At 45.0% G+C, this 15,653-nt stretch overlaps 1 protein-coding gene across 1 annotated transcript; it reads left to right on the forward strand.

Annotated features, from left to right (window-relative positions):
- Positions 1-1,138: 1,138 nt before the first annotated feature.
- On the forward strand, positions 1,139-3,082 carry SIX6 (SIX homeobox 6). The gene is made up of 2 exons (XM_059371296.1): positions 1,139-1,827; positions 2,914-3,082. The coding sequence occupies exons 1-2, from the start codon at positions 1,256-1,258 to the stop codon at positions 3,080-3,082; spliced, it is 741 nt and encodes a 246-aa protein (XP_059227279.1). The 5' UTR covers positions 1,139-1,255.
- The last annotated feature ends 12,571 nt before the right edge of the window (positions 3,083-15,653 follow it).

Consider the following 15,653-nt stretch of genomic DNA (forward strand, 5'->3'; position numbering starts at 1 on the left):
CACTGAGTTTCTTTCGGACAAAAAGGCCAAGGTTAGAGTTTCTACTCCCAGCACAAGAGTTACATGTTCTAACACAGGGTAAGGCAAAATCAGCCTGCAAAAAGAGCAAATCAATATTTTAAAATAGATCTTTGAAATAAGCTTTTAAGTTGCTGTCCTGACCTACCAGTGACTTCTCACTCTAGATGTGGCTGTGCTGCACATTTGTTCAAGTCCGTTAACGTGGGGGGGGGGGCTGAAAAATATAAACTTTGGGGGAGTACAACACCCCTATTCTTGAGTGTTTAACTTCAGGGTCAACACCTGTGTTATCAGGTGTGAGATTTCAGGTGTGAGATTTGTTCTAGCCCGTATTTAAATTTTCAGGAGGCTTTTGAAGGTGTTGGGGATAGCCCAAACTGACCTCTTAACAGATCCCTGGTCCTGTGCTTCTGCTTCAGATTCACTTCCCACTCGGCTGCTTTAGCTAGAAAAGAGGGAAAGCCGTGCGGGGATGGGTGCTGAGGGGGAAAAAAAAAATAGGTGATCTACTTCCCTCCCTTCCCATTCATGCGCTCCCCCCAAAGTTTTCTGTTTCGTTCCAGTTAAACTTGGCGAATTCTCCGAGGATTTCGATTTGGTCCAGTCCTCATTGTCCTCTGGAGACCTCTTGACCCAGGCAGCGCATCACTCCAAAGTGGATTCCTGTAGCACTACTGCCTCTTTTGGCTGAGGGTGGGGGGTTTGGGGGGTTCGAGGGTGGAGGAAGGCCGCTGGAGGAGGGTGTTGAAACGCTGCTGTTCTTGCCTTTCTTTTTCTCCGAGCAACTCTCCAGTCTTCTCTTCCTCCAGATTCTGCAAAATACTGAGGAAAAGTCCACGGGTGAACGGCGGGCGCTGTCGAGAGCGGGGAGGTGCTGAAAGGACCCGGGCGCACTGGTCGCAGTCTTGATTGGCAGAGCGGGCCGGTGACTGACAGGGGGTCTCCATGGCGCCCGCGCCGCCAATCCGCCCTTTCCAGTAGCGGCGCCAGTTCGCCGGCCTGCGTGCCCTAACCGAGCGGAGCCGAACCTGGGCTGCGGGGCCGGCACCTCCTCCAATCCCTCCCGCTCGCTCGCTCGCATCCTTTGCGCCGCCGCAGCTGCCGGGGGCTGTGCGTCCCCGCTGCCCTAAGCCGCCTCACGGAGGAGAGCCTGGAGCACCCGGCCAGGCCCGCGGGCATCTACTGCGTGTCCCACTCCGTGCTCAGCGTCCCCATTGCAGTCGGCGCTGCCTCGATGTTCCAACTACCCATCTTGAATTTCAGTCCCCAGCAAGTGGCCGGGGTATGCGAGACTCTGGAGGAGAGCGGCGACGTAGAACGCCTGGGTCGCTTCCTCTGGTCGCTGCCCGTGGCCCCTGCGGCCTGCGAGGCCCTCAACAAGAATGAATCGGTGCTGCGCGCGAGAGCCATCGTGGCCTTTCACGGTGGCAATTACCGGGAACTCTACCATATCCTGGAAAACCACAAGTTCACTAAGGAGTCCCACGCCAAGCTGCAGGCGCTGTGGCTCGAAGCTCATTACCAGGAGGCTGAGAAGCTGCGTGGACGGCCCCTGGGGCCGGTGGACAAGTACCGTGTGAGGAAGAAGTTCCCGCTGCCGCGCACCATTTGGGATGGCGAACAGAAGACACACTGTTTCAAGGAGCGCACGCGGCATCTGCTACGGGAATGGTACCTGCAGGACCCATACCCCAACCCCAGCAAAAAGCGTGAGCTCGCCCAGGCAACCGGACTGACCCCTACGCAGGTGGGCAACTGGTTCAAAAACCGCCGACAAAGGGATCGGGCGGCTGCAGCCAAGAACAGGTCAGTACCTAGAGGCCTACGCGCCTTGCACTTTCCCTGGATGGGGCAGGCAGAAGGCACCCGGGCGCCCTTACGCGGGGCCTGGCGACTTGGATCCGCAGGACTTGAGAGCTCAGTCTGTCTTCAGTTATGAGCCCACCGTATTCTGGGATCCTGGTCCCGGAGTAGAGGGCGGTTTCCTTCCCCGCTCTTGGTTCCCCATACTCTTTTCCTCTGGTTCTCGGCGCCTGGGGTGGGGGGATGGGGTCCTCCACCAGATAGTTCCAGTCGCCAAACCAAGGCTGCATTAGGTAGGGGAAAGAAATAATAAAAATTAAAATCCCAGCAATAATTAGGGACCCCAAGGCCCAAAGCGAATTCTTGTCAGCCTGGGCCCAGGCTCCTATTATTAAGTGAAGCCTGGCTTATTACCGATATTGCCATTTTAAAAGCCCAGATAAATTCTTCTCCTAATGCTTAGCAAAGAGTTTCTCATGGACTTCTGGATGGAAGTCGAGTTCTCATCTTTTCACGCGTGGACAACCCTGCCTCAAAACAGCAAGCTAGTCAGCTGAGGCTTTTCCTTCCGCAGCGTGTGGATCTAAATTAGCCAAACATTTTGGCCAAGAAACCCCGCCTCATCCCCCAGGCCCAATCGTTCCGTGCAATCCTCAGGCAGCTCTTTTTGGTTTTAGCTTTGGTCTGACCCGGCCTCGAGGGCATTGACAGAAGCGTGCGCCTGGAGCAGATGCACGCTGGGAAGGGGGTTCCCTATCCAGGAGCTTGATACGTCGTTGTCACCCACACCTCATTTATCTTGACAGTATTGTAAATCTCCCAAAGGCGGCCAACAATCGCGAATGACCCTGAGCCCAGCGTCTCGGATGGGGAGCCGAGAAAGGATTCAGAAGAAGGATGGGACAACGGCGGGCTACGTGGAGAGGCTGCCGCGGACTCTGGCCCTGGTCTCTGTTGCCTCACTTTCCCCACTTTAAGAGCCGGGGTCTGTGGGAGATCCGCTGGCCGCTGGGCTTAAGGGATGCAGACCCGGGGGGCAAAGGGCGGCTATGTTACGCTCTGTGACTGCTATCCCTTTCCTTTTCCTAGACTCCAGCAGCAGGTCATGACGCAGGGCTCCGGACGGGCTCTAAGGGCTGAGGAAGAGGGCACGCCTGAGGTGCTCGGCGCCGCCGCCAGCCCCGCCGCCAGCCTATCCAGCAAGGCAGCCACTTCGGCCATCTCCATCACGTCCAGCGACAGCGAGTGCGACATCTGAACTGCCCACCCAGCACGCTCAGAAACAGAATCCAGTGTAAAAACTAGATAAAATGAAATAGGGAGGATGAGAGACCAAGCAAACCCACAGCTTGCGAAACCGGGGGGCCAGGGACCCGCGGGCTCCGGGTGCCCATTTCCGCCCCGCGGCCGGCCTGGCTCCACTGGCGCCCTCCGGCCGCTATCACAGGGGTCCGCGGTGAGGCCCAACCCAGCGCTACGTTCTCCTTGCTTTGCTTTTTCCCAAGAATTTTGCTGCAAAGATGCCTCCGGAACCTGAACTGAACGCTGAGCGCCTGTCCTAAATCTTCCGTGGGTATTTCACGTCAAAAGGACGCTGTTATATATGTATAACTTTTGCTTTAAAGGTTTTTTTTTTAAGAAAAACAAAACAAAACAAAACATATATATGCTGTTTACTTATTTAAGAGACTGCCTGGTAGGTTTCTCTATATCCTGGGAACTTGCTGTTTCTAAAGGCGCAGGATGGAGCAGATGGGTTCGGTGTGAAGAAGCCAAACAATAAAAACCTGGTGAGCAAACTTTCTTAATTAAGTGAGCTGCTCTCAGATTTCTTAAAAACAAAACAAAACAAAACAAAAAAAGATACTCTTCACCAGGTAAGCAGGGGCCCCTGTGCATAGTCCCAGGAGAGTCTTCTCTTATCTTTTGCTTTCTCTGAGGTCTCCTGCTATATATTTTAAATGGCCAATGGTAGATCCATAACCACCTGCTCAAAAAATTGTATGTATGTATATACATGTGTGTATGTGTGATATGTTTAAATCTAGAAATTTGCAACATGAGCATCCCCTATAAGACAACTCCACACATCCCCAAACTCCGGTTAGTATGGCTTGTCCTCCTGACACTCACTTTTATGAATTGTCAGTGTCTTTCAGGAACAATTTAAGAAGCCAAACTCTGGGATTCAGTCATGAGTCCTATTTTATAAAAATTTTATAAAAATGCAAGACTATTCTGACTCAGGTTCTGCAATTACAAAAGTTTTCCATCTCTTTTCATCTCTTTCCCCTCCCATACAAAAGCAATAGGCACCCATGATCATGTTAGAATGAGTATGTACTATGTTTAGGATTGAGCTCATATTAAAATAAGACAAAAGATAGGAGAGGTTTTAATAACTAAACTAACATCTTCTTGATGCAGAAGCAGGTTTTAATCAAACACATTTTTCCACAACAGTGATACTTAGATGAAGGAAAGGGTGTAATCATGTGACATGCTGAAGTGAAATGGAAGGCTGCAGAGAAATGACTGGCATTTTAAAAATCTGATCTCTGTATTAAACATGAAATAAGTCATCTAGAGCTTCATTGTTCTGTAATGGCCTCAATTAAAACTATCAAATATTCTTGGGATTTAATTTGTCCTCCCAAAGTGTATAGGTACATGCAGGCACACACACACACCAAAACCCAAACAAAAAAACTTCACTGTCCTTGCACTAAAAAAGTAAATGTTATCCTGAGTCTCTAAGCTTTTTTTCCTAGTGAAATGGGTTGTATATTATAAAATTTGACACTGATCTTTAAATCACTTAAGCTGAATTTCCCTCCTTGAGCTCCTCCTGATACACACACACACACACACACACACACACACACACACTGGATCCTTTCAATGTACCTCTCTGTCCTTACCAGATGTCCTTTGGTTCAGAACCCTGTTAACTTATTTGGGTAGAAATACCAATGTGCCCCCGCCGCCCCCCCCCCCCCCCAAAAAAAAGAAAAAGAAAAAGTGAAGTCTTGAAAGACAAAAAGCAGTCAAATGGCAAGATACCTGAGAGAAGTCCAGGATATGACTAAGGGCTGATTTTTTAGTTTCTAAATCACTTAAACAGATTTGGCTCATTTGGGCTTTATAAACTGTTGTCATTATATAGAGGGGCCCTTATCCAGAGAACTGTTGACAGTCAAAACTCTCTTGCACAAGAGCTCTAGATGGAAGGAGTGGGGATGTCTTTGTGATCAAGCTGGTGTTCTTCAGGAAAGCAAGCAAATGCCCTCCCATGGGTCTGGAAAGGCTAGGATGAGAGGGGTTCCTGAAGATTCTTAACTTTGTTTCCTTGAACAACCCCCCCTCCCCCCACACACACACACATCTAGTTCCTTGAATGCTGAGGAGCAGGGCCAGGACTCCAATGAAGCAAGGGAAGCACCCAGAGTACAAAATTGAAGAAGGCATTCTCTCTCAAGGTCAGCAGCTACACAAGTGCAAGACATCTGGAAATGAGTGCCTCCTTAAATTTTGCACTGTAGGTGCTTCCCTTGCCTTACCCTAGTCCTGAATCTGCTAAGGAATATTGCACTTCAAGAAAAAACGTAGAGATTTCCAGTCTTGTTTACCGGATCCACCTAGTACTAAGGAACTGTCCAAACCAGCACTTGGATAAATTTTATCTCTTAAGCTAATGTTTCTAGGTCCAAGAAGGCAGGGAAAGAATTAGTAGAATGATGTAATGGCAGTTGGGATTCTTAAAAATCCCATCCCACTAACCAATTCAAATGATGCCTAAAAGCAGAAGAAAATGTCCATTCTGCATTCTGAAGAAAAAAGGATTATACTGCTAAGAACTAAGCTTTCTCTGCACAAATAATTTTTTTTTTAGGGTTTTATTTATCCATTTAACACAGAGAGAACAAGTGAGATATACAGAGAGCAAGCACAGCAGGGGGACCGACAGGCAGGGGAGAAACTGTCTCCTCCCTGAGCAAGGAGCCGGAGGTTGTGCGGCTTGATCCTAAGACCCTGGATTCAGGAACCTATCCAGGAGCCCCTGTACAAATAGTTTTTAAATAACCCTTATGGCCTGGCAAAAAAAGAGAAGACCGAAGTTATGGAGGAATTTTTTTCCTGCTTTGGTGAAAGCCTTTAAAGTATTTTCCTTTAAAGTACATCTAATTTGCTTAAAGTAACGCGTTGACTAAGAATTATATTATAAAGTAGGTATTCTGTTTCACCGATCTGTAGGTTTAATCTGATTTCATTTTAGAATCTTAAGGGAGGGATGACATATTATTTTAAAGAATTTTTAAAATGTTTATCTGAAACCTGGTGGCGCCTAATTGCTCTTGTGAATAATCAATTCTTTGATGATCACATGTTGGGAAATCGGTCCATATCTTCACACAGATATTTATGCTAATTGGTCCAAATCTTCCCTTGGGCAGGTATCATAAAAGTTTTCGTTTTCTTTTTAAGATTTTTTTTTTTCTGTATCAGTTTTATCCTGTTCTAGAAAGGTTTTTTGTTTGTTTGTTTTTAATTCCAGGTAGGAGCAATGCGGAAGGTTTCCGAATTTGGAGAAATCTCCTTATGATGGGTTTCCTTCCTGTCTTCTCTTGAAGTTTATTTCCTGTAACAATTTCCCAAAAAGCAGTTATTCCAGCACAGTGGAAAGAAGCTGCATTTTAACAATTCAACGGATCTTACCAATGTGCGGATTTAACCACCAGCCCCAGCTCGGCTTCTTTATCGGTTATAAATATTTCAACCACCCGCCAGTTCCACCAAAAGCGCGATGGCTCCCGCTCCCCAAATGCCGCAGTTCCTCGCTCCTCCACTTTAATGACCCACTCGGCTTCCACCCGCCGCGCTCGCACCCCCCTCCCACCCCTTCTGCAGTTTGTTTATAAAAATCTGGGAGGGAGGTGAAGAGAGGCTGGGGCGGGGGGAGGACTTGCTCTTTGTTTACATTAAACAAATGACAGGCAAAGAGCTCAATCAAAATCTTCCTTGACCTCGTTCTCTTTCCCTAATTTTAACAAAAAGGGAAAAAATATTGTATCCAAAAAGAACGTGAAAGGGGCGGGAGGAGAAGAGAAGCAGCTTCTCGCTCTATTCAGCCGGGACGCGGGAGCGCGGCCGATTTCCGCTCCTATTGTGAGGCGGGGCCCGGGGGCGGCCGTGAATGGGGGGTCTGCCGAGCGGCCCGCAGGGCTGTCAGGCGGCTCAGCGTAATCAGGGCTAATGACGGCGGCCGGGCGCTCCGCGGGACAATGCGCGGGGCCGCGGGGTTTTGTCGGCCTGAAAGGCTAATAGGTTTGCCTGGGGGTGCGAGGGGGCGGTGTCGGGGAAGAGGCGGCGGCGAGGGGAAAAGGGGTCATTGTTCGCGCAGTGGCCCGGGCGCCGAGGCGCGTCCCTCCCCGCGCGGCGGCCCCCGGGCCTGGAGCGGCCGACAGGAAGGCCGCGGCCGGGAGGCCCCCTGGAGGCCTGCTGGGAAATGGCGGCAGGAACGGCCGGTGCGTCGGTCCCTTAAGGGAGGCTGCCCTGAGACAGGGGTTCGGGACGAACTTGTTCCCTAGGAGAAGCCCATCGTGGGCCCAGAGTACCCAGGAAGGTGTGTCCCTCCTCCAAGGTTCGGATCGCGACTCCGTGAGGTGACAACTCCACACACCCACCTTTTCCGTCCAGCGCCCTGGAAGCTCTCAGACGCGTAGGCCGCGAGCCACTCCTATTGTTAAGAGGGCCTGCCTCAAATAGCTCGAGCACAGAAACCTCTCAAAACCAAGCGGGGCGCGGGGTTAAAAGCCCAAGGTGAGGGGATAAACAGATCGGCGCCCTGGCAGCAACTGAGGCGCCCGTTAGCCCGTAGCCTCGGACCGCGAGGTGGTTCGTGCGCCTCGTGCCAGACCGTGCGACGCGCGCCGGGAGGCCGCAGCGCGGGTCTGGGCCTGCGCGGATTGGTGCCGCGCGCGGTGGGCTTGCGTGGGGGGAGGCCGCGCGCCGCGGGCCGCTCGTCAGGCCGCGGTAAGCACCGTCGCGCGCTGGGACCACAGAACAGCATTTGTCACCGCGGGCTCTCGGCTGCGTCACGCGAGTTTCCCAAGCAGGGACCAAGGAGGGGCAGAGAGGCTCCCGACACAGGGAGCGGGCTTCTCAGGCGCTCAGCTTCGGGAAGGCTTGGAGCGCCCCGCAGATTCGCGTGTCGGCCGTCGGGGCGGGGACGCAGAGCACAGCTCCCTGAGAACCAAAGGCCCGCGGCAGCACGATTAAGCTCAGGCAGGGCCCTGCCGCCACCCGAGCCCCGCCCGGTCTTTCAGAAACTTGGCGGCTCCCATTTCGGCGCCTACAAATCTCCTCAGGCAACGTCATGCCTTGCCGCTCTCTTGGCTGGGATTTATATCCCCAAACTTCTTCAGATCTGCCCTGCCGTGAGGGATCGAACTGGTCGTCTCCGGTTGTCTGGAGACAAAGGGGTGCGAGGGCGATCCCAGAGCAGAACCCGCAGTTTCAGGCCTGTGCCTCTGCTCGCGCCGTTTCAGCTTCCCCTGCGCGAATTCTGCCGCCTGCTTCCTGGGCTAGCCGGTCCCGCTGGAAACCTGTCCTACTTCCAAAGAGTCTTTTTTGGTTCAGTGGGCTCCCCACAGAGACATTTCGACTTCCCTTTTTAGTGCTCTCACCGTACCTTATCTAACGTGTTAAGTTTTAAACCCTGTCATACAGTTGTGCATTTGTCTGAATGTTTGACACACCCCTGCCCTTCCAGAATAGAAGCTCCTTAAGGGCAGATACTGAATTTTTTCCATCTTTCTATGCTCACAGCCTGACCTAGTAGTAGGTGCTCAATATATATATTTAAACCAAAACAATGGATCTTCCTTGAAACCTGTCCCGAATTAGCTGGGGAGTACGGCTAGTGCTGAGTTCACTTGAACGGCAAAGATGACAAATACAGGCTGGACCCAAAGTTCACTTAAATACTTAAGCTTACCGGCTCTGGCCTACTCGCCAGGTCCTCTGGGATGATACTCCCACTAAGTACATGGTTTTTCAGAATTCTGTGGCTTTGCGTTCATAATATGAAAATTATCTTCTCACGTGCACATTTTTTTCAAACAGTAAGATAAGAGTCATCCCCTTAGGTTTCAAAAATTCTAGCTATTACACTCTCTTAACCCTATAACATATAATTTCTAATATATTTGTCTGTTATAGAATGAAGGAGGTCTCCTCTTCCAAAATATTTCTTTCCTTTCTTTCTCTCTGCCTTCTGCCCTACCTCCCTCACTTTGGTCTTGACCTACAAATTAAAAGATAAACAACAACAACAAAATCACAAATATTCAAGGTGTTCAATTTTAAGATCTTGGATTGGCATCCCACCCATGCTTAGGCTAAATCAGGGGATGAAAAACAAGCGTTTCCATTAAAATATTAAAACACAAAAGCCCTGTGAAAGTCTACTAGCTACTAAACTCATCTCAATTTTAAAATTTAATGGACAGAAGCAAGTGAACTGTGTGTAATTTTGAGTTCTGATAAAATATATATAAAGCTGCCTCTTGGAAAGTCATTTTAACCTGACACTATCAATCTGCAACCTGAGAATGTTGACTTACTATTTGTTTTCAGACTGAAGAGATTGGCCCTGAATTTTTTTTAGCATGAAATCAAGTATCTTACTTTAGATTGTGCATATTAATTTGATACATGAACAGTCTGGTTGGTGGTAAACTAGTTTATTATGCATTTCAGACATTTTCAGACATTTATAATTCCTATTAAAGATTTGTCCATTCAAATTACCATTTAAGGCATATTTTATTGCATTGGATATACTCCTGACTTTCCATAAATTCATGATGGAGTATGCATTTGAACTAAAGACCTATGCATATATATACACTAGACATCTGATTTACAAACTTATTTTTGCAGGCAAGTGTGACTGTATGAGCCAGACTCAATAAGAATAGAAAAGAGGAGCAAATAGGAAAACAAAAACTGTACTGGAAACAGCATGTAGCAATAGACTAATACCTGAAAGGGTGGGATCAAGCAAACCTTGCTTAAAACACCCTAATTACTGTGGATTTGGGCAAGTCCCTCTATTCTTTGAGCCTTAGCTTTTATTTCTGCAAAATTTCTTTTATATCTGTTGATAATATCCAGGGATATTGTGTTTGGGATAACATATATGTACAGCACCTAGATTGGATGCTTACATATATTAAGTGTTCAGTGAATGGAACTTCCCTTTTCCCATTTTTCCTGGTTAAATGCTTGGCCAAGGAAATAAAAGCTATATTAATTCCCTGTAAAAACTGTGTTTTAATAGGGGTCATCTACATATTTGGAATATTATTGAATTTGAATGCTAAATGCTGTTGTTAGAAGCATCTCTGCTCACTACCCCTAGCAGGGAGGACCCAGTGTGTTGGTTTCCCAGGCGTGGTAATGGATGAACTTGTGCTAATAGAACACCATTCTTTCTTAGGATTTTAACTCTGTCTGGGGCTGCTTGTCATCTGTATGAAGTTCTCCAGAGGCATCTTAGCCCATCCTACAATTCAGGATAACCCGAAATGTAAGTATGATCACTGAAAAGATAACCTCTTAGGGAAAATGCAAGACCTGTTTTTTGAGGAAGAGGCAGTGATCCTACTACTTACATTTGTATGGCTCTTTGTAACTAGTAATGAGGGTCTTTGAACTGCACCATCTCTCTTCCTCACAAGCACCCCGTGAGAGTGCTTCCTACCTTCCAGATGAGAGAACTAGGGGCTCACATTACTTGCTCAGCCACAGGATCAGAGAAGAATCCAGACTTTATAGGACTTAAAGTTTAGCTAATTTGGGGGGTGGGGGATACTCTTTAAAATAAAGGTATAAAATTATGAGTACAAAATTGGGCATAAGAAATCGTAACAGGGACACCTGGATGGCTCAGTTGGTTAAATGTCTGCCTGCCTTTGGCTCAGGTCATGATCTCAGGGTCCTGGAATCGAGCCCCTGGGATCAAGGGTCTTCTTCTGCCTTTGCCCTACCCCTGCTTGTGCGCTCTCACTCATGCTCTCTCTCTCAAATAAATAAATAAAATCTTTCTTAAAAAATAAATAAGCAGGGGCACCTGGGTGGCTCAGTGGGTTGAGCCACTGCCTTCGGCTCAGGTCATGATCTCAGAGTCCTGGGATCAAGTCCCACATCGGGCTCTCTGCTCAGCAGGGAGCCTGCTTCCTCCTCTCTCTCTGCCTGCCTCTCTGCCTAACTTGTGATCTCTCTCTCTGTCAAATAAATAAATAAATCTTTAAAAAATAAATAAATAAATAAATAAATAAGCAAATAAACCACAATTACAAAATTTTAAAAACCAGCAAATACAACAAATGTCACAAAATCCAAATAATAACAAAATCATTCTACTAATTGTCATATATACCTCTAGAATAGTTTTTTCCCAATTTTTTCCTGTATGTTCTTTGATTGATTGCTTCTATATATGACAGCTTTACAGTACAATCTTGAATAGAAAGGTAATTTTGTCTTTCCTTTAGTATGGGTTCATTTTTAAGATTTATTATTCATAGTTTATAAAAGTTTCTTTCAATTTCATAACTCATTGGTAATGCCATATGTAATTTTTTGGATTGGTATCAAATTTGGGAAAGCCTCTGTGAAGTTTCTTCATATGTGAACAGATTTCAAGATTTCCTTGAATTTCATGTTTCAAGTTTCCTTAAATAGCAGCCAATCTTAAATAATCTTTGCATTGACGGCACTCATTAACCAGTTTTTAATCAAGGGCCTTACATATTCATGTTGTGACACATAAATTAGCCCAACAGGCAATAGGAATATGTCTATAAGACATCCCTGCACCAAAAGAGCTAGTAATTACCTAACAATATGCAGAAATGACAATAAGCCATTAAAATATATACCACTAAACCCAAACTGTATCCCCAACTCAAGTTCCCTTTAGGTACTGGATAGCAAAAATGACTGGTTACTCCAGTGCCACTCAGCACTAGGGGAAATGTGACAAAGGGAAAATAGGAGTGGATAGAGACAGTGGTGTATTATAGTTAAATTATCTTGTTTTTCAAATTTTTCAAAAATGCATGATCATATGAAAATGTTGCTAGGATCCTTCCGAGGGCCTTTGAAGGGATCTGTGCAAATGGGTATTTTGCAACCTACGTATCACTTGCTTCAAGGTAATTCTGCTTCTGTGCAGGCCAAATAAGTGTCTGATGAGAACAGTTTTTCTTTTCTTTCTATTTTTTTTTTTTTAAGAACAGGTTTTCTGATTCTATGGCTAGTATCATTTTCTATCATCTAGGACATAATGTATTTCCCCAGAAAGTTTTGACAAGATTTTACTCAAAAGCTGTTTTACAAAATGGTTCATTGATGGAAGGAAAAAATTTTAGAGTGTAGCTGGCCTTGGGTAGGGCTATGAGATAGAGAGGTTACCCTTTAGAACCTCACCTTTTCCTTTTGGGAATTCTTCACCTTTCCTCCTTATAGGTGCCACATCCCAAACTGTCAAAAACCCTTCAGTGCTCTTTACCCGCCCTTTATCAAAATCTATTCTTGGTTGTTTCCAAAAAATCAGATAAGCCAATTCACATTGACGTACAGATAGCTGCTAAAAGCTTAATGAATTACCTACAGATGGGGACCTAGGGGGGTACTTACTAACTGCTAGGAGATAATCCTTTAATTCAATAACCCCAAATCACTAATGGTAGCAATTCAGACACCACTAGTAAACTAGTATAAAATTATTTTTGGTTGGAAGGGAGCCAGGAATCCTTCAAATCATTCCATGGAAGTAAATGACTGCTCTTGGGACAGATAGCACCAATATTGAAAATAAGATGAAGTAAAACAAACTTGCTGAGCCCTCAGCTACCCCCTTAAGTTGTAATTCCTTCTCTGTCATTCCTTTCACCACCCAACTTCATGATAGAGGAGACAGTAGCCTACATTCTCTGCCACCATTTTTTCACTAGATAGTTACTCCTTAACCTCTCGCAGTCTGACTTTCACTTGCATGGTTCCAACAAAACTGTCCCCTCAAAGGTCACTCTACTCGGTCCTCAACTCTTCAGCCTGTTATCTTCAACACTGTGGAACATCCCTTCTTAACAGGGCCAAGATTAGGTTGAGGCAAACAAGGTACTTAAGGTACAAAATTTAAGGAGGTTTGACCCTCTCTCTCTCCCCCCTTCTCCCCACCAAGTTCAGGGTTGACATCTGAGAATACCTCTCAAATTTTGCACCACAAATACATTGGCTCCCTTACACAAGTCCCAAGCCCTGCTTCTCACCATATTCACAGCACAGCTTGCAGCCTTCTTGCCTTTGCTAATGCTGCAGGTATAAATGGAGCTCCATGCTTTGTGTCTCCCCTGCACTCCTTCCCACCTTCTTCGGATAGCTGCACCCTTAGAGAACTGCTTCTCCCAATTCAGTGTTTCTGGTGGGACTGGCAAACACAGTACTTCCCTTCCCAACTCACAGCAGGGTTTAACCACCAAGCTGGGCCAGTCCTTTCCAAAATTTCTAAATTGGAAGCAGAGGGGTAACTCTCTCTACTCTTGAATAGAGAGCAGTAAGATATATGATGCCAAAGTTATTGGCAGTAACATCACCTGTTATAAGAAGGAGTCTGTTAGAAGGAGAAGAGACAGAATGGAGGAAGAAGAGACAGAAAAGGGTAATGCTGATAAAATCTTTGTATGCTTTTAACACTGAAGATAACTCCAATCTTGTGTATTCTGATTTTGGTTACAGAAATGAGTACAGTGCCCTCCTACTTTTTCTTTCTTGTTTAAGCTACTTGGAGTTTCTGTCATTTGAAAACAAGAGTGCTGTGATATAACATAGAATGTTCTTACTTTTCCATCATCCCATTTCTGTTGGTGTATAGACTCAACTTTCATGGCTCAGCTCAAAGGTCATTTTCCTCTGAAAGCCTTCCTTGATCCATAGAATTGAACTAATCTCTCCCTTCTCTGAAAGGCTGTGGCATTTTATACATCTCTTATAATTATTTAGCTTCATGTCTTGTATCTCTTACTACATGCTCTTTCAGAGCAAGATCCATAATCTTTGTAATCTTCTAAGACCTGAGTGCAGGATCTTTGACACAGCAAGCAAATCAATAGATTTTTGCTAAATGAATGAATCAAATGAATGAATGAAAATAACTAAAGGGTAACTGGAATCTTTTTAATTTCAGGAAACTTTAGTCTGAATAATCTGAAGTTCTTTACTTTTTTTAAAGATTTATTTATTTGAGAAAGAGCACATGAACGAGAGCAGGGAGAAAGGCAGAGGGAAAGAATCTCAAGCAGACTCTGTGCTGAGAACAGAGCTGATGTGGGGCTTGATCCCATGACCTCTGGGATGAACCTAGCAGAAATCAAGAGTCAGACACCTAACCAACTGAGCCACCCAGGCACTCCTAAAGTTCTTTGAAAAGGGACCTCTTTTTCTAAGAGAAAAATAAAAGGAGTGTTCCACTGATTGCCAGAGAAAATGATGATTGTTAAAGGGTGCCAGAGTTCTTTAAAACATGCAAATGAGACCTATGTTTATATATACTCTTATCTGAATAAACAAACTCTGGAAGAATACACAAGAAACTATAAACGGTAGTTTCAAGTTTGGAGGAGCAACTGAGCAGATGGGAACAGAAGTGAGAAAGAGACTTTTCACTGTGTAGTTTGTATATTTTAATTTGTTTGACAATGTGAATCTTTGCTCTATTCAAAAGTTACATTAAAAGTGAACGAATAGGGGCGCCTGGGTGGCTCAGTGGATTAAGCCGCTGCCTTCGGCTCAGGTCATGATCTCAATGTCCTGGGATCAAGCCCCGCATCAGGCTCTTTGCTCAGCGGGGAGCCTGCTTCTCTCTCTCTCTCTGCCTGACTCTCTGCCTACTTGTGATCTCTCTACTTGTGATTTAAATAAAATCTTTAATAAAAAAAAAAAGTGAATGAATAAAAGAACAATTAAATAAAGAGGTTTGTTGTAGAGATTCTCTACTTGCAAGATGAAAGGAAAAATCTTTCTTAATGTAACATGCATGTGGTAATACACCATGCTCTGGTTTAAAAAGTGAAATAGCTCAAATAATTTATATAGACATGAAGATGATGTGGTCTGGAAAATTCTGTTAGAGATCTCAAGAGATGGAGCAAACAGCCCTGGTAATAATAATGATAACGTTGAAGCTAAATGTTAAGGCTTTAAATAAAATTGTCTCATATTAAAAAAAAAAGTCTATCAGAGAATTCAGAATTCTCCATCTACTAATTAGTGTTTTTCTTTTCAGTAAAAAAAAAAAAAAAAAGTCCTTGTCTTAGAACCTACTGAAATTTACACTTTCAGATGGGTGACTTTCATTGTATATAAATTATACCTCAATGAAGTTGATTTTAAAAATATATAAAATATTAGATTGAAAGGGACCTTAGATATTTTGTGTAGTCATCCCCAATTTTTTTTCTTCCAAGCATTACTTTTATTTTGTTTTTAATTAACTCCCAAATCTTGATTTTATGACCTGAATGAAATCATATAAACCACCACAATGTTAGTGATAAAAAGCGATAAAATTAAATAGGTTTACAGACAAAAAAAGTCTTAACTTCATTTTGTTCATTTAAAAGTTGAAAGTCAGGTCTTTTGACACATTATCTAATTAACAATTTATAATTAGCTAAAATAATAATATTCCTACTAGCTAAAGGAAGCAGCTTGGTTTTTTATTTAAAACATCTTAACTAGTAATTCATGGTAACTTATAT

Source organism: Mustela nigripes, chromosome 13, assembly GCF_022355385.1.
Source record: "Mustela nigripes isolate SB6536 chromosome 13, MUSNIG.SB6536, whole genome shotgun sequence".
NCBI lineage: Eukaryota > Metazoa > Chordata > Mammalia > Carnivora > Mustelidae > Mustela > Mustela nigripes.